The sequence below is a fragment of the Coloeus monedula genome, assembly GCF_965178545.1.
Source record: "Coloeus monedula genome assembly, chromosome: 28".
Classification (NCBI taxonomy): Eukaryota; Metazoa; Chordata; class Aves; order Passeriformes; family Corvidae; genus Coloeus; species Coloeus monedula.
The window spans coordinates 5,046,064-5,071,250 of record NC_138808.1 but is presented as its reverse complement, the minus strand read 5'-3'; the positions used below and the strand labels follow the sequence as shown (position 1 = coordinate 5,071,250).

The 25,187-nt window shown below is 56.8% G+C and overlaps 3 protein-coding genes across 3 annotated transcripts; 1 reads left to right on the top strand and 2 right to left on the bottom strand.

Annotated features, from left to right (window-relative positions):
- Positions 1–761: 761 nt before the first annotated feature.
- CKAP2L (cytoskeleton associated protein 2 like) lies at positions 762–9,982 on the top strand (the record flags this gene model as incomplete). Its single annotated transcript, XM_082298305.1, has 10 exons — positions 762–775; positions 2,605–2,671; positions 2,954–3,021; positions 3,909–3,975; positions 5,226–6,331; positions 6,757–6,949; positions 8,637–8,792; positions 9,150–9,213; positions 9,500–9,647; positions 9,739–9,982. The coding sequence occupies 10 exons, from the start codon at positions 762–764 to the stop codon at positions 9,980–9,982; spliced, it is 2,127 nt and encodes a 708-aa protein (XP_082154431.1).
- Positions 9,983–11,226: 1,244 nt separating this feature from the next.
- Positions 11,227–15,425, bottom strand: LOC309582944 (cytosolic purine 5'-nucleotidase-like; the record flags this gene model as incomplete). The annotated part of the gene is made up of 18 exons (XM_082298382.1): positions 11,227–11,648; positions 11,749–11,850; positions 12,004–12,180; positions 12,289–12,349; positions 12,441–12,492; positions 12,669–12,839; positions 12,931–12,997; positions 13,159–13,266; positions 13,352–13,393; positions 13,531–13,614; positions 13,717–13,770; positions 13,881–13,974; positions 14,085–14,142; positions 14,233–14,324; positions 14,410–14,505; positions 14,585–14,702; positions 14,782–14,855; positions 15,337–15,425. The coding sequence occupies 18 exons, from the start codon at positions 15,423–15,425 to the stop codon at positions 11,601–11,603; spliced, it is 1,587 nt and encodes a 528-aa protein (XP_082154508.1). The 3' UTR covers positions 11,227–11,600.
- Positions 15,426–16,448: 1,023 nt separating this feature from the next.
- Positions 16,449–24,871, bottom strand: SLC20A1 (solute carrier family 20 member 1). Its single transcript, XM_082298381.1, has 11 exons — positions 24,747–24,871; positions 24,136–24,602; positions 23,911–24,051; positions 23,726–23,811; positions 22,404–22,500; positions 20,711–20,830; positions 18,948–19,196; positions 18,306–18,855; positions 17,868–18,053; positions 17,532–17,616; positions 16,449–17,075 (listed from the first exon to the last, which is right to left on the bottom strand). The coding sequence occupies exons 2-11, from the start codon at positions 24,449–24,451 to the stop codon at positions 16,914–16,916; spliced, it is 1,992 nt and encodes a 663-aa protein (XP_082154507.1). The 5' UTR covers positions 24,452–24,602; positions 24,747–24,871; the 3' UTR covers positions 16,449–16,913.
- Between the last annotated feature and the right edge of the window lie 316 nt (positions 24,872–25,187).

Genomic DNA, 25,187 nt, shown 5'->3' with positions numbered 1-25,187 from the left:
GCACGGCACGGCTCGGCTCGGCTCGGCTCGGCTCGGCTCGGCTCGGCTCGGCTCGGCTCGGCTCGGCTCGGCTCGGCTCGGCTCGGCTCGGACCTGGCCCTCCCCGGCCCTCCCCTGTGGCTGAGGCCGCCGCTGGGGGCGCGTTGTCCCCGCCCTCGCCCCCTCCGACCAATGACAGAGCCGCAGCCGCCGCTTGGCTCTCTCCATTGGTCGGTTTGAAGAAGGCGGTGGCCAATGAATGCGGCGCGGCGGTTGCTGGAGCTGCGGGCGGTTGTTCTGCGGCGGTGCCGTGATGGAGCGGGCGGGAGCCCCGGAGCTGGCTCTGAGGGGTGCCGGTACTGAGGGGTGCGGGCGGTCTGGGGGCCCTGTGGACGCGGGGGAGAATGGAGCTATGAGGCTCTGCGATGTGGGGGTGGTGCGACCTGCGGACCCTCTGGGGCGGGTACCCTGCGGGGAGGCCGCGAGTTCTGTGGGAGTGCTGGACTGGAGGCGCGCGAAGACGGGGCTGTGGGGAGGGTGTCAGGGGTGGCCTGCAGGCTGCTGGGTGGGAGGCTGAGTGGGGGCCGCGGGATCGGTGTGGTTAGGGGTGTGGGAACCCGCGGGAGGTGCCCCAAAACGGGCCCAGGGACGCGGTTTGGGAGAAGGCAGTGTGGAAGGATTGGGGGCGTTTTGGGGGGGGGGGGGGTCGTGCTGCTCTTGGGGCTCAGTGGAAGCCTTGGAGAGCAGAGGGGGCTTGACATGTCCCTAAAGCCCAGGGCGAGATGTGGGTGATCGGGTGAGACTGGGAGAGTGTTAGGGACGGGGGCCCTCGGGATGGGGTGATGCTGGACTCTTGGCTGTGAGGTGCTGTCGCGGGTTGGGTTTGTAACCGGGCGGAAACACCAATTTAGTGTAGTGGTTTGGTCTAAAATACTCATTACTGTTTATCTTCTGTGAGATAAGAATTAGGAGAAACGCAAAGCAGGCACCAAACTTGAAAGAATATAAAGAAATTTATTAACAGACCTAAAAGAAGGGAAAAAAAGTTATACCACCTTCAGAACTCTCCTCCTCCCCCCACCTTCCTCCCTTCTCCCACTGACAATGTAAAAAGACAACCCTTAAGATGTTCAGTCTGTTTACCATTTCCATAAAAACCTTGTTCAGTCCATTAGAAACAGAAGTCTCTTCTTGCTCGTGCTGTGAAAACAGTATCACAACGAGAGAGCCGCCCACTTCCAAATATTGTTCAGTCCATTTAGGAAGAGGAGTCTCTCTCTGCCTGCGTGTGAGTCCCTTCCCCCGACTTGCAGCTTTTCCCGCAACTGCTTTCGAGGGTCCACTCTTGAAGTTTTTTGGGGTACAATTTTAAGGTTGAGCCGTTCAGAAACAAAAAACAGAGGCCCTTCTCCTTCCCTGGGAGCAAAGGGTCTTCCTCATCTTCATCGTTAGGACTATCTCTGAGAGCATCTCTAGGGACTGAGGTTTTCTCCTTTCCCGTTTGGAGCCAAAGTCCTCATCTGGTCCATCTCTCCCTGTCCAAACTTCTCATGACATTACAGCTGCGTCAGCATCTGCCTATCTCGGCGCAGGTGCTTTTGCTTACGAGTTGAACACTCCACCCCCCATATCTTCATGAAATTACAACAGGATACTCTGATATATCATAGCTTCACAACAGACTTTCAGCTTTAAGCATCTCCTCTCTCTCTTCCCTCAGGTTTTCAGCTCTTCACAGCAATAAAAGGGTTAATCTCACCTCGGCCTTGCAGCTTTGCAGCTGGAATGTTGAATTTTTCTTATCGAAGTGGAGAGGGGGGAGAGCCGAGCCGCTCCGGCTGCCCACGGCAAGGCAGTGGGGGGGGTTCCACGGCTGGAACAGGTCCATCGAATCCAGGATGGCCGTGGCCCGGCCCGGCCTGGCCCAAGCAGGGACTGGCCAGGCCCGCCGGCCCCCGCACGGGGCCCGCAGCCACCTGTCCCAGCGCCGGAAACGAGAGAGAGCTTGGAGGGGGAGTTTGCCTATTCTTAAATGTGGATCACAGAGGTGTTCACAACTTTAAGTGGCTCAGAGAATTGTCCATATTCAAACTGGCCGCTGATAGGTTCTGTCAGGTCCCAGAGGAAGCTGTAAGCACCCCTTAGCAAGGACATCCCTTTCGGGACTATGCTTGCTAACCTATGACAGGTGCCCTGGTGCCGCAGCCAAACTGGGAGTGTCGGAAGTATCCTTTCTCCTCCTTTTGAGACGCTCCTTGCTTTTCCCTCTTACTTGTGTTAGAAGAGGGCTTGGCTGCTAGTGGGCGCAGGCCTGCGGCATATACAGCTGAAACGGAATCGTGGGCAGCATCTCCCCGCTCCTTCTGCAAACTGAACCCTGCACAGCTGGGGTGTTGAGTGGCATCACTCTGTGAGGGTCGGGAAGCTCAAGTGCCAGTGAGCCTCTGGGCAGTATCATGTGCATGGGAATTTCTGGGAACAGCATTGCCAGGTTCCCCAGGCAGGGAGCTTGAGAGATGTGCAATGTAGTGTTTGAGACTAAGAGAAATCCATTGTCACAGATATTTGTTCTTTCAGAACTGAGACCGTGCTGTGTGCACTGCATTTCCTGTCATCTCTCTGCAGAGCAACGGAGGAGCCGGCCGCAGAACTGCCAAGCAGCCAAGGAAAGGCTGAAATGCCCAAGCGCAAAGTAAGTTAGGAGGATGCTGGGCTTGGATGAGACAATATGTAAAGGTCTGAGGTATAGCTGGCTCTCCCCACTGGCCAGTGTCTGCCTTCTCTGGCCTGCGTACAAAGAACCAGCTCCTGCCAGGGCCTCGCTGTCTGGGCTCTGCCCCCACAGCACTCTGGCACTGGTCTATGGTTACTGGCAGCAGGAGCAGAGGGATGGTTTGAGTGCTGGCATTTCCCAGTGGCTGATGGTGTCTCTTCTGCATATTTTATGAGTCTCTGTGAAACTTTCTCATCTCAGCTCCTGGCTCTGGCAGAACAAGCCTTGCTGCTAAAAACTCAGATTCAGAACCAGGTCTCAAGGAAAGGGTGATTGGAGTCTCACCACTGGTTTTTAATGGCAGCTTCCAGTGGCCTTTGGAATATGTTCGTATCAGGAAGGGGTGTTTTCAGTGCATCTGGCAGGAAAATAGGAAGAGAAGAAGCAGGATCAAAGAGCAAACCAGTTCCTGTCACCAGGCTCTGGGAAACGCCACTAATGTAATAGAAATGAGAGAAGATTCACGACCTTTCTTTTTGGCATAGGGCAGCACTTGGGCAGAACAGAAGATGATCCCCTCACTCTCTAGGCTCTTTCTTATGGAAAAGTACTTGTGCAGGCATTCATCTTCCCAGAGGGCTGAGCTGCTACCCTGGAGCACAGGGATGGGAGAACTCCCCAGCTGGCTGCTGTCAGAGGGCTCCAGTTCTGTGAGGAGGAGAGGACAGGACTGTGGGAGCTGACAGTGGCCTGCTGTCCCACCTTCCTGCTTAGCTGCCAGTGCCTGGACAGCTGCAAGGCTTGTGGATCAGCTACACTGCAGTGAACCCCGCTCAGGACTCTCTGAGGCACCGCTATGACCTGCAGCGTGGCAGCGGCGTGACCCCATCTGTCTGTGACACACAGGGCAATTTGGGAGCCTCCAAACCCCCTACCTGGCAGGCAGACAGTTGCCTGCAGGAATCATTTTGGTTAGCTTTGTTGTCCATGGAAGTTTGGTGACAACCTTGGATGTTAATGGTTTGTGTTGCTTTTCTGTTGCCACACAAAAGAAAAAGAATTCGTAGTATGGGCTAGTATTCCTTGACAGGTTTTTGATTTCTGAAAACTACTCCTAAGCTCCTGTGTCTGAGACAACCAGCAGTGGGTTAGATATTTAACTCTCTGCTTTTCTTATGGCTGATAAATAACCTGATAATTTGTTTGACTTTTACAGACACTTTTTAAAGAACTGGACTCATCACCTGAATCCACCCTTCGAGCCAGTTTCTAAACTCAAGCATGTAAGTAGGAAGCTTTTGGGTCTCTCATGCTTTAAGTGAGTCTGGGCAGAACAGGGTCCCCTCTCACGAATGAGTGTTTCATGGTTGCTTAAAGAATCACTGGCAAAGGTATCAGCAAAAGCAGGTGTAATATAAAAGTGAAAGCACGACAACGTTCATTGTCAAGGTTCACTCTACTAACTGGATGGTTAAAGCACATAGAGAAAAAGCAAGCTAAAATCTAAAATCAATCAATCTAAAACCAAAACCCACTCAAAAATTACCTACGTGGAGACTGGGGGAGTGAGGCAGGGTAAGGATAGAAAGGAATAAGGAAGGTCCATTGAGTCACAAGATTCAGAGCGGACAGTCTTGCTAATCTGAGCACTGGACTTGACCAACAGTTTAGGCCTGAAGGTTTTAACAGCACTTAACAGTATTTATTGAATAGGTTAAATTAAACAATTTAACAAAGGATTCATATAGAATTTACTGTAGCACAACAGTAACTTGCTTACAGGCCTGACTTAAACATCTAAAGTACTTAAGAACCAAGGAAAGCCACATTCATGGAACATTTGCTGTAGCATACTTACACACGTATAGACCTAAAGAGTTTCTACAAGGTAGATACCTGTGAAAAAACTTCCCCTCAAATTCAGTGAAGGACTCATGTTGATGCCTTTGTATCTTCTCAACAGGCAAAGGGTTGAGCCTTGGGGAGAGGGGGCATCAGCCCAGGCTCTGTTGACATCATTTGCTGTTCCTCCAAGTACAGCAAACGTGAGAGTTTGCTGGCTCTGAGATGTCCCGCTCAGAGGGAGATGCTGGTCACAGCCCACAGCAGTCCAAGAGAGCTCAAAGGGTCTCACTCAGGATTGCTACTTACAGGGTCACAAGAGAATGTACTCTAGTCATAATAATTTTTCATCCTGGCTGCAATTCAGATCTGTAACTTGCTTTGAAAACCACATCCCCAAGTCAGGGTTGTGAGTTTCTGACTCCAAATGGGGGCATACAACAGACAGCTAAGTAGCTGGCAGTGAGTCAACTAATTATTTTTCAAAGGAGTTTAGCTTAGTTAGGAGTTTCAGTTTGGAAGACTGGTCCTTTGCCCATGTCCTGGTGGGTGTTGTGTTACTGGTCTGTTGACAGCTGCTTTGTCATGACTGTCCCCTGGGCTGCTTTGTCATGACTGTCCCCTGGGCCAGCTGTCAGGGTCTGACCAAGCTGCGGTCTCCTTGGAGCTGAGGGCTGCTTTGTCTTTCCAGATTGAGAGGAACCAGGAGGATGTTCTTGGGAACGTGATGGAGGGTGCTCAAGGGCATGGCAAGCTTGGAGCAAAATCCACACAGCACTCTGGCCACACTGCTCAGCAGAAGCCTTCAGATATATCCCAGAGAGCAGCAGGGGTGTGTCCAGTGCAGCCGGGGAACAATGGGAAGCTTCCTGCTTCTGCACAGACCAGAGACAGGCTCCCACCTTCAAGCTCAGGTCACCTAAATCCAGAAAGGAACCCGAAGTCTGCACAGGATACTGTCACTGCAGCAGCACCTCAGGTGGGAAGTGACCACCCCCCTCCTGGAGCACCTCACTCCCTGAATGAGGGGCTGCAGGACAGGCTAGTCTGCCACAAGGAAAACCTCGGCCCACGAGCCTCCACACCCCCGGTGCTGATCAGAGCTTTACAATCTGATGGAAACGGTCTCGGGAAGAAGAAAGTCTTGGCCCACAGGCAAAGCTCAGCCGTAACGTCAAGGCCTGTTCTGGGTCCAAAAGACAGAATTAGTAACCACCAGCCTAAGGAAGAGCCAGTTCTGGATAAATTCAGGAAAACCCTGCCAGAGTCAAAGAGTGTGTCTCAAAATACAAGTACCAGAACTCGGCCGTTGCAGCCCTCTCGGTTCCTTCCTGCTTCTGATAATTTGCTACATAAAAACCCAGGGAAAAACCAGGGAACAACTACTACAGTGAGGCAACCTGTAGGAAAGCCACCTGGCACAGCTCCAGGGGAAAGTCTCAAGCACCACAGCCAACCTCCCCCAGTGAGAAGATTTCCCACCAAGCCTCCCACCATGGGCAAGCCCGAGGGGACCACAATCCTGAAATCCAGCCTGAACCCAGGTGTCACTTTGCCAAGGCCCATGGTTAAAGAGGGGATGGACAGGAAGGACATGAAGGTGGTGCCTCCTGGACACACAGCAGCATCCCAAGGGACAGGCCACCCAAACCAGTCTCACAGCATACACAACTCCAAAACTCCTGTACTTGAGGATGACTTGAGAAGTAGGAGAGATGAGCTTCAACCAGAGCTACCGAAGGCAGGTGGTATGCAGGCTAGGCGCATTCCAAGGATCCCATCAGCTGCAGATCGTAAGTAAGTGGCAGCTCTGGCCACCTGGGTCCTTGCCTCCAGGAAACAGCAGAGTTTAAAAGGTTTGACTGGGTGAGCCTGCTGAAAACGGAGTCCAAAGTCTTTTATCAGCAAAAGCGTTTTGGGAGGTTGATGCCCTGAAAAAGAAAGGGTTGGGGACAATGTTGGGTGTCACCCTGGGTTCCTCTCCCACCGATTCAGTAAGTGGAAGGAGAGTGTGTGGCCACTCTCCTGTTTTAGCCTCAAGGCTTACACTTGAGAGTGTTTTCCTTTCCCAGTCTAGAGCTCAGATGTGTTTCTGACATAGATATACTGATTGTTTTTGAGCAGCTGAAGTTGGCTAAAGGGAGATTCCAAGGAAAAAACAGCCAGCTCTTGCCAAGCTACTGTCTGCTGGGGTGGTAACTGATCTCTCGGTCCTTGGACAGGAAACAGCTGGAGGAGTGGTTGGCATCTAAAGGCAAGAAGTACAAGCGGCCACCGATGGCACTGCTTCAGAAGCAGGCAGTGAAGCCATCCTGCAGAAGCGTCAAAGCAAAAGAGAAGCAAGAGAATCCAGAGCAGCGCTGCCAAGCGGAGATCAACAACGTATTAACTCAGTGCCTGAAGTTCGCTGAGGAGGTGAGAATGGGAGAGGAGCTGCTTGAACAAGCTTCTCCTCTCCTGGAGCATGCCAGGGGATGAGGGGCCATGTCCCTCCAGTAGCTAAGAGGGGTTGGGAGCAAGTGTTCAGTTGCCAGAGGGGAAACACAGGAAAATAAAAGTCCTCATGAAGTTATGGGTAGGCCAAAGGCATGCGGTGAGCTGTGCTGGCCGGGAGAATGGAGAGGTACCCTGTCCAAACGGACTGCTGTGGTTTAACCCCAGCCAGCAGCCAAGCCCCATGCAGCTGCTCACGCAGTCCTCCACCAGCAGGACTGGGGAGAGAATCATAAGGGTAAAAGCCAAAGAATTAATGGGTTGAGATAAAGACAGTTTAATTGGGAAAGCAAAAGCTATGCACACAAGCAAAGCAAAACATCGACTCCCTGCTTCCCATGGTCAGGCAGGTGTTCTGCCACTTCCAGGAGAGCAGGGCCCCATCACATGCAGTGGTGACTTGGGAAGACAAACAGCATCAACTGTTTGTCAACTCCAAATGTTCCCCCCACTTTATACACTGAGTACAGGGTCCAGAATATATCTTGGGGTCACCTCTCCTGGCTGTGTTTCCTTTCAACTTCCCACAGATCCCCAGCATCCTTGACAGTGTGGCAGTACAAAAAGTAGAAAATGCCTTGGTGCTGTGTAAATCTTGCTCAGCAATTATGAAAATACCTCTTGTCATCACTGTGTTTAGCACAAATTCCAAGCACACAGCCCCATACCAACCACTGGGAAGGAAATTAATTCTAGCCCAGCCAAAGCCAGCATGGGCCTTCTGCGTGACACTGATGGTGTCCTGGAACCTGGCAGTGCAGTCTGCAGCAGCAGCCCAGGCTGATTGAGCCAACTCGAGGTAGATCCCTGGTGGGTGTCACAGCTTGAGGTATGGCCCTGGTGAGCTACAGTTGCTAGGACCACTGACTGCTAGCCCTGCTCCAGGATTTACTGGCCCCAATTAATGCCAGCACTGGAGTCTATCCCTTGACACCCCTCTGGAATACTAGACTCACTTACTCAAGGGGAAGATAGAGTCAGGACAGCTTTTAGCTGCCATGGTTATGTGTTGGAAATGAAAAAGAGTCCGACGACTCCAGCGGGGGGAGAAATTGCAGTCCCAAACCAATGTGGTTGATAAGAGCAAGCTCTGTTCATTAGCAATCCAGAGGCACTTCTATAGTATACCAGCTTGGTAACTCTTAAGTGGCTTAAAACTTATCAAAGCACATTTTTACTTCTACATAATTGGACTTACATTGGCAAGCTTCTACAGTTATGTTATGATTAAAAGAATTCAGAGTTCAGCCTCCCTTCTCTCCCGGTTAGCACATCTTATCAGCACAGCTGCATCGCTTCCAACTCCCTTCTTTGTTTCTCAGGCTTGGTTCTCACACAAGAATTTTCTCATGGAGAGTCTTTCTCACACAGGCCTTTTGCTTGCAGGCTCTTGCTACAGTTCTTTTATTGATCCCATAATTCTATCAGTGATCCATGTCCCTGATCCCTCAATAATGTTGCAACAGTTATGTAGGAGACTTGCAAACCCAGACTTTTGAGGCCCTCCTCCTGGAGAGTGTTGGAGTGTTGGGAGCTGTGGTTAGGCACAGACTACTTCCTGGTGCACACACTCATCCATGCCATGGACACCTTTCCCTTCTCCTTGCAGGGTGTCCCTGCAGAGGAGCTCTTGTCAGTCCTGTCCCATGTGCCCCAGGCAGAGAAATTTGCCAAATTCTGGATCTGCCAAGCAAAGCTGCTGGCCCGGAATGGCCCCTTTGACGTGTTGCAGCTGTACAGAGAAGCAGTCAGCGCTGGGGCTGAGGTGAGTGGGGCATACCAGCTCCCTGTGTTCCCTGCCTCCACACTGGAGGGCTTCCTTGAGATCCAAGGGCCAGGTTTTGGAATGAGTTTAGCAGCATTAGTCACTGGTGAAAAAGTCCCTTAGAGCTGCCTGTCCCATTCCATGCTGCAGGATGTGCCCATGCAGGGTGGGCACCTGGCCAGCTGTGCTGGGTGCTGATGGATCCCACTGGGCAAAGGGGAATCCTGCAGCCTCTTCCTGCTGTCCTCAGCACAGGGTGTTGCGATGCAGCAAAAACCTTTCCTCCTATTCACCTGTAACTCTGGTCTCCATTCCCATGCCAGATCTGCCCTGACCCATGTTCTGCTTTTCCTGCAGCCAGTTGAGGAGCTCAGGGAAACTGCTCTCAGTATTTTGAAGGATGCAGGCCAAAACTTGGAAGGTAACCTGAACATTGTGGGGCCGGCTGGAGCATGGGTAGGTGGGGTGTCCCTGGTGTTCCCAGCCGAGGAGCAACGCGCTTTACAGTCCGTTCCAGCACCTTGTGTCCCTCTTGACGAGTGTTGTGAAAGTCTGGAATCCTGATCTCAAAAATGGGACAATGTTACTCTGCCTGGGCTAGGGAGGGTCCTGGACTGGCAAGTCTCTACAGCCATGCGCCCTGGCCCCTGTCCAGAGTGCCAGCTGCTGCTCTCTGCAACTGCATTGCCCTTTTCCTCTCCTGCCAGGAGAAAAGGCCGAGGAACCCATTCCTTGGGGGCCTACGACACCTTGTCCAGGTGAGAGGCAGCCCACAGCATCGACTCCAGGCCTGATGGGGAGGCCCCTGACCTCACTTCCCCCCTCAATCAAGTTACAGGTTACGTCTGCATCCAGGTAAGGCTGAATCTCCTGCTCCTGGTAGCACACACCCTCCATGTCAGTGCTCCTCCACAGGGTTTAACCAAGGCTCTTGTCCTCTCCATAGAGGAAGGGAGTTCCCAGAAGGCCCAGAATTGAAATTTTTGACGCCCGTGCGGCGCTCGCTACGGATTGAGCGAGCTGTGAGTCTCTACCCAGAGATGCTGAAGGACCATGACCCTGTGGTGTCATCCCTCAGGGAAATCCTGGATGCTGAGGAGGAGACTTGCTTCTTCTTCCGGAAAAACCTGGCTTTGCCAGAAGTGACAGAGCTGGAGGATTTGAGTTCATATCCCCCCAAGAGCTCCTGAGGGGTTCCCAGGAGGGGCAGGCCACCTGGCCACTGTGCTGCTCCACTGACTGCTCTTGCTGCCCCTCAGATGTAGAGGCGAGGGGGATGGCATTGTATCAAATATCTAAATGCTGGTTTAAAATTTGCAGTAGAGATGTGTGTCAGCTAGTGAGTGGTGTGGAGACACCAGCTGCGTCTCCTGGGATTGTCTCCCCAGGACTGCCCTCAGCTCCTCTGCCACAACACACACTGTGGTTTTCCTGCTGTAGAATGGTGTCAGTTGGACTGCAATATTCCAGGTACCTCCCAGTGTTCAGAAGCAATGTCCTGAGGAACGTTCTCTGGAGCTGCCTTGTGCCCTGCCTGGACAGCATCTGTATGTCCCCTACTGAGAGGCATGTGCAGACCTGGTGTCCAGAAGCACAGGTGCTTGTGCCTGAGGGGCTGGGGGACCTGCAGTGCTCCAGCAGCTTCTGTGCAGGTCCCAAGACTGATAGCAGCACCAAGGGTTGCAGAGGACCTTGGGGTGCAGCAGGCCAGGCCCCCAACACCTGGACATGGGGTGGGGGTCTGGGGACAGATGAGCCCTGTAAGGGCACTTGGGCCCCCTCCACTGCTGTCCCTGCACTTGGAGCAGGCAGCGGCACAAGGTACCAGGCAAGAGGTTGGTGAGGGGATTGGCAGGTGCTCTCTGCTGTGAACAGTGACCATATGGCAGCTGCAGAAGGGGAGCCCTACTGTCATCCACCCAGCCCCAGCAAGCAGTGGTCCTGGCCCCATCACGGTCTTTTGCCTCCTCTCTCCCTCACAATGCACCCAACCCCAGCCTTGCCTCAGCATCTCTGTTGAGTCATGGATGCTGGAAGAAGTCTGGGAGCAGCGTGCTGGAGTTCTGGCACGGGGCTGGCTCCACTCTGTGGAGTGCTGCTGGCCTGGCCCTCCTCTGCAGATGTGGGGATAGCTCGGGGCTACCACCTTCTGCCCAGGGGCTTGCACTTGTCCCAGCTGCTGGACAAGGATTTGGGGACTGCCCTTTTGCCCCCACCTCTCAGGTGCAGGGACAAAGCAGTTTTCCTTTAAAACAGTCAATGTTATGTCTCTTTGGTGCCAGGAGGTTTGAGTATCTTTATAAATAGAAAAGGGTAGAAAAAAGAAGAGGGGAACAGCTGGTGAAGAGGGTTCCCCTGGAGCAGCTGTCACCTCCAGAGCCCCACCCCCTCCACCCAGCACTGCAGTGCTCAGGGCCAGGCCCAGAGACTGAAGGGGCAGGAGCTGCTGGGACCCCGACTGCTGCGGTGGGGCTTCCAGTGATACTGGAGCAGTGGCACTGCCCATTCACCCTGGTGTGGGGTGGCCCCAGGCTGGCACTGAGCTGGTGGGAGAAATATGAGTTAAAGGGGCAGGAGCTGGCAGGCTTGGGGGGGCCCTCTCCTGGCTCTGGGCACAGTCAGGAGAAGGTCCCAACTGCCCAGGGACAGGTGTGACAGGGGCCATGGGTCAGGGCCAGCAGCCATCCTGTGGCCACCAGAGGTGGTAGATGACCGTGGATAGCTTCCATCTGGCAGTGCAAGTGGTCCAGGGCCCCCAAATGCCCTCCCGTGAGGCTGGCACCTGCCATGGCAGCAGCTGGGGTGTGCTCAGGCTTCTCCATCATCTTCCTCCTCCCCACTCGAGTCCTGGGGGACCTGAGACAGAACAGACAGGGCTCAGTGGGCACAGGACCCTGAGGGCATCAGGGTGGCAGGATGCCCATGTCCTTCTGCCCCTCTGTTCCCTGCCACCCACCTGCTGGCCAGGGTCACTGTGCTGGGCCAGCCAGGGAGGAAAGGCAGTGACCGCATCCCCTGAGTCCAGGCGAGAGTGCTCCACTGTTGACTCATGGGCCATCTGCAGGGGGGTGGACAAGGCTCCCAGAGAGAGGCTGGCACCAGCCAGCCAAGGGGTTGGGTGCCCACCCAACACCTCTATCAGCCCCATGCCCCCCTCAGGGAGGGAAACTGAGGCACAGCAGGTGAGCAGCAGGGGCTGGGGGCTGCGTACCAGGACAGGGGGTGCCCGGAAGAGGTAGCTGAAGGGGTAATAGAGGAAGTTGATGAAGGAGGCAGCATAGAGATCTGCATAGCGCATCAGCTGGTTGGCAAAGAGCGTCTGACGTGAGCCACAGCGGAAGAGGCTGCCCATCTTTCCATAGCACATGTCCATCTCATGTGTGACTTTCTGTGGGCACAGCAGGACAGTCAGGGCCCCCAACGCCCCCTGGGGGCCCCCCCACGGAGGAAGCTGTGGCAGGGTGGGGAGCTGAGCTGTGTGTCAGCTGCGTGTCACCTGGATTCGACGCTTGATGGAGCTGATGTCCGGGCGCTCGCTGCTGCCACTGTCCAAGTGCCTGGAATGGAACAGACCCAGCTGAGGGCTCACCTGGAGGGTTCCCCACAGGTGTTCCCACCCCTGCCTCTATCCCATCTCAACCAACTCACTGGTACAGCTCAGCCAGGAAGAGATCCAGGCTCCTCAGCTCCTCAAACAGCTCTGCAAGTGCAATGGGGCCAGCTCAGTGCAGGAGCGTCACCCACTGCCCAGCGTGATTGACAAAGAGGGTCAGGGCACGGCCTACTGACGCAGTTTTGCCATCGAGGGGTGTAGGAGGCTCCAGGCCACCTCCCCTTGCATGGCAAAGTCTGTGTCCCCAGCCTGACACTGCTCACCGCTCTTCTCTGTCCAGACCTGCAGCTCGCGGGCCAGCTCAGGCACCACCAGAAAGGTGCGCCAGCCCTGCCGCTTCTTGGATTTGAGGATGTCCCCAAAGATGTGGTCACCCATGTAGAGGATGTCTTTGCCCTTCACACCCAGGAGGTCACACACCACATCTGAGGAGCCTGCAACAGCCGGGGGTCAAGGTGGGGGGCGAGTGGGCGTGTTCCCCCGTGCCACCCACAGAGCCCAGACAGAGCCCAGCTGGGCGCTTACCACCGGAGTAGACAGCGCAGTGCTGGAGGGGGCCGGTATATGTCCCAATGCGCAGCTTCCCCGTGTCCTGCAAGACAAGAGGACTCCAGGATGGGGACACTGGTATCTGTGCCTGCTTGGTGCCCAATCAGCCATGAAATCTACCCTGCTGTACTCACAGGAGCCCCCTCAGTGCCTAAACAGTGCCCACCACCCCAACTAGCCCCGTAGCAGGGGAGAGGTCCCCACCGTGTCGACTTGGCGCAGGACGGTGCCCTCAGCAAAGAAGAGGGGCTTGCGAGTGTCCACCACAATCAGGTCGAAATAGGACCTCCAGGGGCGTTGTGGGACGTCAGCCTGTGGATGCCGGGGAGGGGGTCAACAGGAGAATGCTGATGGCACTCTGCGTCCTCCACCCAGCCCACAGTGAGGACAGACTCACCTTGTCCCCCTGGCTGAAGTCAAACAGGTAGGACATGATGGCCTGCAAGGACATCTGGCATCATCACTGCTGCCCCCAGGGCAGGCAGACCCTGCCTGTGCTTCAGCACATCCCCTCTGCCTCCCCCATCCAGGGCAAGCTGGACCTGGTGGTGGGGGACACAGACACCCCTAACTCACGTCAGTGTAGGTGTAGTCACTGTTGGTGGCCAGGAAGACCTTCCCCACCTCCTTCATGCGGCTCAGCAGCAGTGGCACACGGGGCTGGTGTGGGGCAAGTCAGTGGGAGCGAGCCCGGGGGGGCCACGAGGAACTGACTGAGGGGAGCAGAGGAGGGAGGAGTCTATGGGGGTCTGCACAACTCACATCCTTCACCACATATTTCTCCAGGTTCTCTAGCGTCTTTTCCTTGAGGCAGCCCTGCAGAAGGGACGGGGTGGGGCTGACCAAAATCTTGCAGGGTGTGCGTGTGGGAAAACCCCAGCACTCTCAGCTCCCACCACCAGCAGCCCCCTGCCCATTGCACCCACAGAGAGGTGGACATGGTCCATGGCCTCGCGCACATCCTGGAACATGCTGCGGAAGGACATGAAGAGGTTCCCATGCTTGTAGCCGGTGTCACAGCTGCAACAGTCAGGAATAGAAGAGGTGAAGGGGCTGCCCTGCCAAGGGAAACTCCCTCCAGGGTTTACCCCCTGTCCGATCCAAGCCCCTACCCATCACCTCCCTCTTACTTGACATATCTGGAGCAGTTGGTGAAGAAGTCCACCAGACAGGCATAGAGGTGGGCCTCTGTGGGGGAGGGGGCTATGAGAGGGGGTGCGGGACAGGACAGCGCCCCAAGGTGGTGGGAGGGCCAGGACGATAGGGGTTCTCACTCACCTGTGAGGTTGAAGAGGGTGTTGAGGATGTGGAAGCGCTTCATGTCATCCCGCTGGATGAACTTGTTGGGATAATAGTGCAGGATTTCGGCTCTGGGGAGGGAGCATGGAGCTGCACTCCACCCTGAGGGGCCCCCAACCCCCCCCTGCCCCAGGGGTGGGGGATTCCCAGACTCACCCTTTGAGGAAGCGGAAGCCATGAGCACAGACCAGCAGGTTCCCGTGGGAATCCACCTTCAGCAGGTTCCCGTACAGGGCATCGAACACCAGCCCCCTGCACCACACAGCTGTCAGTGCGTGGGGGGCTCACTTCCCTCCCCCTCCCGGCTCCGGGACCCCCTCCACAAACTCACCGGGTGGGGAAGGTGGGGTCATATTTGTAGGCAAGGATCTCAGGAGGGTACCCAATGGCAACGAGGTGCTCCAGCAACAGGTTGAAGGCCAACTCCTCGTAGTCAGGGGACTTGTACACTGTATGGGGGGAAGGGGCGATGTGGGCAGGGGCTCCCACTACCACCCCACCCTGCCTTAGGGCTCCTCCAAAACGCACCGGCCAAGGTGTAGTCCATGTCAAAGCCAAAGCACTTGATCTTCTCCAGTGCCAAGCTCCGGTTGACAAAGATCCTGGGGGTGATCACGGCAGGAGTTACGGGGTGAGGAGAGGTTTAGGGCTGGGGTGGCACAGAGGGAGACAGGGTCGTGTTTCCCTATCCCAGTCCCTGGTCAGTGCTCTGGGAGGGTCGTGTGCTCATCCCAGCCCAGGGCCCCCACAGCAAATTACTGGAGCAGAAAAATGGGCTGTAGAGCTGGAAATGGAGCTGGGGTGGGGGGGATGGGGGGGGAGGCAGAGGGTGTGCAGCGCAGGGGGGGGGGGGGGATAGTGAGCCCCTGTTTCGACCTGCCCCCACCCCGGCATGTCTACATGACGCCCAGGGCCTCTGCCCCCTCCCGGTCCGCCAAGGGTCCTCTCCCGTACCTGAACCGCCGGGCCCTTCCTTCGGGTTCTGCTCCCCTCCCCATGTGCTCTCCCCACCTGTCCTTCCCCAAGCCCTCGCCCCGCATCCCCAGTCCTGCTGCCCCCATTGCCCGCCAGTCCCCAGCCCACCGGTGCTGGCAGTCCCTCCGCAGGGCCCGCGGGTCGCCCTGCCCCGGACCCCGGGCCGCCGCCGGGCCCCGCTGCCCCTCGCTGCCCATCGCCACCGCCTCCGGCCACCGCCTCCGGCCGCCGCCGCTTTAACGGGGGCCTGCGGAACCGCCCCGCCCTGGCCATCGGCCGGGCCCGGCCCCCCTCGGGCAGCACAGCCGGGACGGACCCGGGGCACCCCGAAGGCAGTGACCCCCAAATGGGGCAGACATCCCCCCGTGCTCCGCCCATGGGGTACTGACACCTCCCCAAGCGTGGCCCCCGCACACGGGGAGTGCTCCCCGTGGCCCCCTGAACGGGGCTCCCCGCCCGTGCCACCCCCGCCCCCTTTCCCCGAGCCCGGAGCCCCGGGCCGCTGTTTGCCCAGCGGCGCCGCTGGCAGCGGGAAGCGCCCGGCGGCGAATCATTAACCGGGGTCAGGGACCGGCCTCGCCACCGCCCCGAGGCCGGGAGCAGGGCCGGGGCGGATACCGCGGGGCGATCGGGACAGGATGGAGCACCCACGGCCCGTGGGACACAGCGCCCTCCGACCCCTGGGGTGCTGAGTTTGCGCCCCACGCAGCACCCAAAGCACCTCTCGAACGCTGCGTGTGGCTCCCGCCCCCAGCACTCGCGGCCGCCCCCACCGTGCCTCTTGCGACACCCCGGGGCCGCTGACATAGGGCCCCGGGCCTGGCCTTGACCCAGGCAGGAAGGAGCAGCCCAGGGCACAGGGAGGGGGGCAGCGGAGCAGTTGTTGGCCCAGGGCTGGGGAGGGACGGACCCACGGCCAGACACACACACACATCCACCCCTCAACACCGGGAGTGGGGCTGGTGAGATGAGCAGGAGCCGCCCCCAGGTGTGGGGCCCTGATAACCCCTGCGCAGGGCTGTTTACAGCCCCTCCCCCGACACAGGGGGCACGTGGGGCTCTTATCTTTGTCCCCAGCTCCCTCCTGGGGCACAGGGCCAAGGCAGGGAGGGCTATGGGGCAGCACCTGGGGCCCCCACTGTATCCCAAACCCCCAGAACCACAGGCAGCACTGGCATACGAAGGAAATCTTTATTGAGTCCGAGGTAGCAGCAGTGACAGAGGGCCAGAGGGCAGCCCCCAGGGCCCCCGAGCAGGATGGTGTCCACAGCACTGCGGCAATGGAGGCAAAGCTGAACACTGCACAGTCTGCAAGGGGGGTACCCTACAACTCCCCAGCCCTTTGTTCCAGGACAGGCAAGGACAATCCTCTGTCCTTCCCCCAAGAGAGCACTGCCAGGGGAGTATTATAAGTGAGAAAGTCGCCCCCAGTAACTGCTTATCTACAGCTACAGCAGATCAGGGGGGGTGGGGGGGGCACCTGGGGGCAGATACAGCCATGGCAGTACACCCCCCCCCCAAAGTTAGCGCCAAGACAGTTATATTAAAAAAAAAAAAAAAAAAGATACTTCAGTGACAGCACTATGCGCAGATGGGCGCAGCCCCCACCCCACAGCAGGCAGCCTCAGTGGCTCCTCGAGGGAGGACAGCAGTGGGAAGCAGGAGTGGTGGGAGCCCTGATGCCCTCACACCTTCAGGACAGCGAACTTGAAGACAGCCATGATGGCAGCACTAATGAGGCCAGAGATGGGCACGGTGACGAACCACGCCATGAAGATGTTTCGGAAGAGGCGCCAGTCTACTGCCTTCCTGGAGCGCAGCCAGCCCACCGAGACCACTGAGCCCACCTGCCCAAAGAGTCAGGGCACACAGCTCAGCACCAGAGCAGGCATTTGCACCCCCCAAACATGCACTCCTTCACCCCCACCCAGAGCCCTGGGTCCTGCTCCAGTCTGTAGGGACCTCTCCGAGCAGGGCAGAGTGCAAGGCAAGGAGCTGCCACCCAGAGGGGTGACAGGACCAGGACCCTGTGGCACTTGGGTTCCCATGGCCTCTTGGCAGAGCCTAGGGGACCATGAAAGGGGTTTTGTTCTCCCATCATCTCCCAAGTGGCCCAGGGACCCACCCTGAGCCTAGGCAGCCACTGCCACCTCACATTGAGATGCAAGAGGCAGAGCTGGGAGCTGACAGTGGCCAGCAGCCCAGAGAGGGGCCTCCCACACAGCTCAGCCCTATGAACACTAAGATTCAGGAATGCTGAGCTCACACTGAGCCAAAGCCATCCCCCTGCCACCCCCTCCTACCTTGCAGTGGGTTGTGCTGATTGGGAGGCCAACATTGGAGGCAATGACCACCGTCAGTGCTGATGCCAGCTCAATGCTGAAGCCGCTGCAGACAAAAAGCAGATCAGAACAGGGGCACTGGATACTCCAAAACATCCCATGGGCTCAGCTCAAGGCAGCACAGCTTGGCTCTCCAGAGCCCCAGCTGAACCCCCCAGGATGCAGTGAGGTGTTGGAGCTACACACACCCCAGCTTGACCACTGAAACTCCCAAGAGAGAAGGAAGAGGGGCTCCTGGAGCAGAATGCAGCTCTCAGGCTGCCTGGAGCCTCCCCTCTGCTCCATGGCAGCCCTTACCTGGATGGTGTGATGGGAGTCAGGTCCTTCCCCATCGTCTGAATGACTCTCCTTCCCCAGACCCACAAGCCGATGCAAATTCCTGCACCCCCATAGAGAAGCAGCCAGATGGGAGTTGCCACCTTGGTAGCCACATCGCCCGTCTGATAGACCAGGAAGAGTGCGACCAGGGGCCCAATGGCATTGCTGGAAGAGAAAGGGGATCTGGTCTAGAGGACCAGAGGCTCTTGGCAAGATAGACTATCCCTGGAAGTGTTCAAGGCCTGGTTGGATGGGGCATGGAGCAACCAGGTCAAGAGGAACATGTCCATGGCAGGGGGTTGAAACAAGACAATATTAAAGGTCCTTTCCAACCCAAACTATTTTGTGATTCCATGATTCTCTGTAAGCACTAGCTCCAGCTAGCAGCCTCCCTGGCTCCCACTGACTCCCACTGACCTGACATCATTGCCACCATGAGCGAAGGAGCCAAAGCAGGCCGTGAGGATCTGCAGGAACTGGAAGAGTAGGGACACCTCAGGCTTGTCCTGCTCATGCCACTCTTCCAGGGAGCTGCTGCTGCCCTTGTGGGCACTGGCACCCAGCTCTGCCTGGGCTGTGTTCAGGTCCACATCTGCAGCCGGGTGGGCATCTGCCACTGCGTTGCAGTAGCTTGTGTAGCTGTCCATGCGGACCCTCTTCTTAGTGTCCGCCACAGACCAGCTCAGCTTCTCCCCCTCCTCGGTATCCCTGGCACGCAGCGAGTCCAGGGGCATGCCACAGATGGCCATGGTGTAGGAGGTATAGCTGTTATTGCGCCGCAGGGGCTTGTCCCCCGAGTCCCCCATGCAGTCCCCCATCTTGGCTAGGTGCAGCTTGTGCAGCAGCTCCTTGTAGAGGCCGGAGTCCTTGTGCACAGTGTGGTACTGGTATTGCCCGCCTGAGCCCAGTTGGTGGCCCACAGCCTGGCTCAGGTGGACCAGGTTGCCATTGGGCAGCCGCACAGCTCCTGCCAATGGGGACAGTGGGTGAAGGGGTTAGCACCAAGGGGTGCCTGGGGCTGGGGAAGTCTTACCAACTGTATCACCCCCTGCTACTTACCGCTGTCAATACTTGTTTCCTTCAGGTCGAGGCTGGGAAGCCTCTCCTGCTCTGGGGCCTCCTCCAGCTCACCCAGGTTGAAGGAGACCACCCTCTCTTCCACTGCTGCCCGGGGCGGCATGGCCGACTCTGCATCGGCAGCAGGGCTCTTGGCATCACCCAGGGGCATCTTGGCCTCCTCTTGCTCCTCCTTTGAGCCAACATTCTTCTCCATCAAGGGGCTTTCAGAAGGACTCGATTTTATCTCTCCTGTGAAGGGGGGGGGGGGGGGGCAGCTGCAATCAAACCCCTTTCCACCACTGTACCCAATGCCAGCAACAAGCCCACACACCCCTTGCCACTCAGATTTATGGCAGCCAAATAAAATTTCCAGCTCACTCCCATCCTGAACTTTGGAAACTGCTGGGCAGTCACACCTTGTCCCAGTCACAACAGCCAAACCATCTAAGCCAGCTCATCCCCTATTTTTAGACACCCCCACCCACACGGGGTGTGGTGAACACCATTATGGGGCTTTTATGTCAGTAATGTCTAGTGCAGAGGTTCCTCTTTGGGCCATGTTTGTCCCATCCCTGCGGGCAGTGGGATGCTCTGGACTCACTTCTGGAGCAGCTATGACCCCTGAAGCTGACAAAAAGGCACCCAGAAGAGCCCAGCTCCTCTTCCAGCCCAGCAGCTCCAGCCTGGGCTCCTCTCCAGCTTCCACTGGTGAATGGCAAACCCAAAGAGGAGCTGGCCTCCACCTCCCAAAGGCAGCCTGGTTTCCTGTCCACCCTGAGGAACCAAGCCAGCAGCACCCAGCCCGGGAAGCTGAGGCTGTTCCTCCACCTCTACCAGGAAAAGCATGTTTTCTCCAGGTGAAAACATGAGGTCAGCTCCTTCACACAACAGCCAAAACCACCTTCTTGTCATAAACATGACCACTTCCCTGTCACTTTGTTTGCCTCAAGGGCTGGGTTGTGGCATCAACCCTTGACCCTGGCATCGAGTCCCAGCAGAACTGTCTCTCCCTGCATGCCCACCTCCTCCCAGGGATGCTGTGGGCAGGCCGGGAGCACGTCTGGCTGGCAGAAGAGCCCACCTCACCTCACAGGCAGGAGTTAAGTTGAACAGCTGGAGGATTGTCAAGAGCAGCCATAAAGCTGTTAGTCACACCCCAATTACGCCAGCACAACGAGGACATCCCCTCATCACCAACTCCCGAGGCCCCAGCTTGCACACATCATTGATATTCAGGACCACATGCAGTTCCAGGCATGGCTCTGGAGGCAGACCTCAGGGCTGCTCCTTTGGATGCCTTTCAATACAGTGTTTTGGGTTTTTTTGCTACAGGGAAAAGATTTTGTCAGCTTTAAACTTGTGATCTGCACCAGCCAGGCCAAGGATTGCTCAGCAGGTATGAGAAGATTAAAGGTTACAACAGGCACATTGTCTCTTGCCCTTCTCTCTCCTCTCTTAGAGTGGGACAAGCTGTCTGATACTGCCCACAGCTCCTGGAGAGATCACCCCGCAGATCAATCAGCCCCCAGACACTGCTCAGCAGCACAACAGCTGCTCCTGGGGGGTTTTGGGTGCCTTGGTTGGGAGCAGGCAGAGCCCAGTGTGGTGAGTGCCCCAGTGACTCAGAGCAGGTTAATCCCAGAGCGAAGATAAGGATTCTGCTAATAACAGCCCCAGAGCTAATGGGATCTCCCACTGGGAAGAGAAGTCTGTTAGCCAGAGTTTGCCCTTCCCCGAGGATTGCAGAGGGACGCGGTACTTACGGTCAATTTTCTTCTTCATTCTCGGACATACAAAGAACCAGACGACGAGAGCACAGACAACAGCACTCCCCGCCGATATTAGGAGGATACCCCACAGAGGAAGTTTGTCAAAGCCCAGCACTAGGAAATAAAACAATGGATCTTTGAAAACCTCTGGGCAAAACCCTCCTCAATATATGACTTTGGTTTTCCCAGGCACAGGGATTCCCATCCCCTGCAACAGCCCTGAGCTAATCCACCTGCCAGGGAGAAACACTGCTGGGAAGGCATCACTGACCACGCCGAGACCCCAGGTATACTCTCTGAGCAGCCCCATGGGTCATATTCCCATCAGCAGCTGACCCTTCACAGCCCCTTCCCCCAGCCAAACCCTGTCGGGAGTGGTGCATGCCCCTGGCTCCACACAGCTCCTGTCTCCTCATTTGCTGCAATGTCAAAGGAAAAAACACCTCCCAGCTTGGCTGCTGCAGCGCCACTGCTGCTTCCCTGCTCTGGAGAGGACAGGGAAGCTTGGGCTGCTGCCACAGGAGGTCACCAGCCCCTCCGGCTGCTGGGGAGGGCAGCTCTTCTGCTCCAGGAGTCAATGGGAATTTAGGCTTCACGGCATCTGAGGTGATACATGACCCGCTTAGGAGCGTTCTCACAGGCAGCCTGACTTTGAGCAGAAGACTGGCATCACGCAACCCCAGGTAGGGCATCAGCATCTGCATTTGCTGCTGCAGGCAGACACTGCATTTACTGCTCCTAAAGCAGACCAGACACCTCACCCAGGCACAGGTCTGCCTGCAAACCCTGTGCTCAAGCAACCTAGAGCTCACTCAGCAATTCAGGGCTCAGGATAAACACAGATCCATTTTGGGCATGCCAAGTGATCTAGTGATTTTGGAGCAGCCCCAGTGCCCCCAGCAGCACCACTGCAGGCCTGTCCTCCTCTCTCCCATGTTGGAGAGCCCAGGGAAGGGGAAGCTGACATCCCTCCAAAAATTTTTCCAGCCACTGTTTACAGTGCAAACCCTGCCAGAGCCAGCACTGCCTGCCCGCATCCCACCTCCAGAGGCTCTTCCACAACAGGAAACCCACGCTCACACCAAAAAACAGCTCAGGCCGAGTCATCCCAGCAAACAACGGATGTAACTGAGCCTCTGGCTCTGCGGGCAAAATCCCTCCTGTCCCTGCTGAGCCCTTTCCTAGTCCTGCTCGTGACCTGTCCCCTGCCACACAGCACCTTAGTTTGGCTTTTCCAACTGAAACTCAGACTCTGCAGCAGACAGGCCAGCTCTTCTCAAAGGGAGTAATTAGCTTGTTTTTAGGGACAAGAGGAATCAGGAGGCACAGCCCCCAACCTTGCTCCTAGTGCCACTACTGGCGGCCTGAAGAGTCTCTTCAGCAGCCAGCAGATACCTGAGTTTTAGCACAGGTAAGAGAAGGGAAGGGGAAGTCATGTTATTGGCCAGTCCTGGCAAGTCTAAGGAGAAAGGTCTGGAGGAGTTTAGTTTGAGCAGGTCTCTTTGGTTGGGCAACTACCTAGCCCAGACAGTGCAGGCCAGCCTGCCGCCTTCCGTAACTGGCACAGGCCAGCCGCCTTCTAGGAGATCTCAGCCCTGTAAAGCAAAAAAGGGGTAAATCGTGCATTTAATGGAGGCTTTAGAAAGAATTTCAAAATTCACGTTCAAGCATTCTTCGGTGCACTTACAGGGCGCCCCAGTGTACATGATGGAGAAGAGGTTGATTCCCACAGTGCAAGCATAGAAGACGGGCAAAGCTCGCAGGCCGTTGGGAACAGGATCTGCCTGGAAAACACAAATCAGTGCTGTAGAGAGGTAGACTGGGGGGCTGTGCAGCAGCCAAGGAGCAGCTCAGCAACAGATCCTTTCCAGAAGGGGTTTGTGCCCTCAGTCACCTACAGATGGCAGCTCCCAGCAGCCTTTAGGGAACAACCCACAGTCAAATGCCCCCCGGGCTGGGAGGGCAGGAGGTAGCACAATACCCTGGGTCCCACAAGGCTCCCCAGAGAGCCAAGGCAGGCCCAAGGTTCCAGCACTCCCAAGCCTGGAGTAACTCATCTCTACCTAGCTTCTGAACCCTTTCCTCGGCTCCCCAAACTGCCACATCCACATACATTTTTCTTTCAACTCCCCAGGAACTTTCAAAGCTTTTACCTCTTTCCAGCTGACTTGGACAAAACAAAAAGTCCATTACTCACAAAGGAGCTTATTTGACCACATACCTGACAGCAAGGCCCTCACCCCAGCAGCAGGAGCATTTAATCCCCACTGCTGCCCAGCAATTGGGGTTTGGCACCAGGACAAGCACACCAAGCCTTCCTGAATGCCAAGCAGCACGGAGCAACTGGACTGTTCAGCACCAGAATGGAGCTGACAGGGCCAGCCCCACTTTGGGAGGCTGGTTACACAAGGTTACTGTGACAGTGGTGATGCTGAGCTGTTTTAAAGGGCTGGCCAGTGATAAGATCTTAATGTCTCTTGAATCATTAGAGGTAAGACCTAAAGGAATTTAACCTCAGGTATGCAGGAGTTTCTCTGCATAGCTGGGGTTCCAGGTGGAAAGAATGTGGTTTCCCCAGCCCCAGGAACAATTCTGTCCCTCCCAGCTAAGGAAAGCCATGGCTGTGGATCACCACCTTCACCTGCAGCCTATCCCAAGGAAAAAAATCCTTACACCAGGCTTTTGGAAATGCCCAGCTGACAGCTCAGGTCTTATCAATTCTGGGCTACTTCACTACTGGGAAACAGGGCTGTTCCTGCTGAAGCCAGGCAAGACAACTCCCATTTTTCAGAGGGGAGATGATGCCCCAAAACCCTCCAGGTCCACTCTGTGGAGTGGCCACAGGCCTCATTTTCTCACCTCTTCAGCTCCCAAAGGGCTCCCCTGGTGCCAACACACACATTCCAGGATGTGCCAGGAGAATCCCTGGTGACCATAAGCCGACTAACGAGTCCATTGAGAACAGCCAAGAGCCCCAAAGTGACAGAAAGCAGGGCAGATAGCCCTTACCTTACAGAGGATGAATCTCTGGACGAGGAAGAACAGGATAGCAGACATGATGCCCGAAAGAAGGGGTGAGATGAACCAGGACAACACTAGAAAGTGGGAGGCACAATCAGCATCCTGCTGCTGGAAAAGGAAGCCCAGGGACACATGAGGGACATGGCTGGGGTGGTCTCACCAGCTGGACTTACCAATCTTCAGCAACTCAGACCACTTGACACCTTCTTGTCCTTGAGCAACCAGTGAGAAGCCAATGGTTGCTCCAACGATGCAGTGGGTACCAGAAATGGGGAGCTTCAAGAATGAAGCCATCAGCTGCCACACAGCTGATCCTGGAGAAGAAGCAGCCTAAGAAAGCCATCACCAGGGCACCATGGGACACACTGCCCCTACATTGTGACCTCCCTGCTCCTTACCAGACATGGCGCAGATCGAACCAGCCATCAGCAGCTCCTGTGTGGAGTTGTACATCTCTACATCAATCAGCCCCTTCCGGATAGTCTCGCTGACCTTGGCTCCCAGCAGGACAGAGCCCACGGTCTCAAAGATGCTGGCCAGGATGCAGGCCTGCCGCAGGGTCACCACCCCCGAGCCCACAGCAGTGCCAAAGGAGTTAGCCACATCGTTTGCACCAACAGAGAAGGCCAGGACGAAAGCAATGATGAAGCCCAGGACCAGCATCCAGAGGAAGTCAGCCATGGGGGCGGTGGGCACCGCGGGGGTCGGCTCCATGGCGGGGGCGGGGCGATGGGTTAATAAATTAGGTATAAAATTAAATAGAGGGATCGCTATAGGGCTCGGGGGAGCTGCGACGTCCTACAGGCCCGTCGGTCGCAGGGGCTGGGGACTGGGTGCCGCGCCATGGCCTGCGCCGCTCTTCATCCTGCGGGAAAGACAAGAGCTCAGCGGGGCGAGCACCGGACACCGGCCCTTCCCGCCGCCGGTAACGGCCGCTCCCGCGCGCGCCACCGCCCCCTCCCGCCGCCATGTGTACGTGCGTCCGCCCCTGCCCGTCATCTCAGCTCACCGGCTGGGCCGGGCCGCGCCGCGCTAACCGGGAAGCCCCAACTGCGGTCCCGCTTCGCTGCCGCTCCGGCCCCGCTCCGCCGCTCCACTCGCGGCCGCTCCCGCCGGCGCCGCCCGCCCCCGCCGCCCGCACTGACGCGGCCACGGGCGCCCGGCGCGCTTTAACGCCGCCCTCCGCCCCCACGTGACCGCGGCCCCGCCCCTCCCGCCGGCCCGGGCCCGCCCTCGCTCGCCATTGGTCCGCTCGCCGGTGGAGGGGGCGGGGCCGCGCCGCCATTGGACAGCGCCGAGCTCAGAGCCCGGGCCCGCCCCGCCCCCCGCGCCTGAGAACCACGTGCGCGCTCGGCGGCCCCGGGGGGAGGGACGGTGGCACCGGCACCGGGAACAGCATGGCCGGCACCGGCACCGGCACCGGGAACAGCATGGCCGGCACGGGAACAGC

Excerpts from the sequence above, each read along its gene's own strand:
- SLC20A1 (XM_082298381.1), bottom strand. The coding sequence starts at position 24,451 with ATGGAGCCGACCCCCGCGGTGCCCACCGCCCCCATGGCTGACTTCCTC. Across the intron at positions 19,197-20,710 it reads AATGAAGAAGAAAATTGACC|GAGAGATAAAATCGAGTCCT; the intron begins GTAAGTACCGCG and ends CCCCCTTCACAG. Across the intron at positions 17,617-17,867 it reads ACTCCCATCACACCATCCAG|CGGCTTCAGCATTGAGCTGG; the intron begins GTAAGGGCTGCC and ends TTTTGTCTGCAG.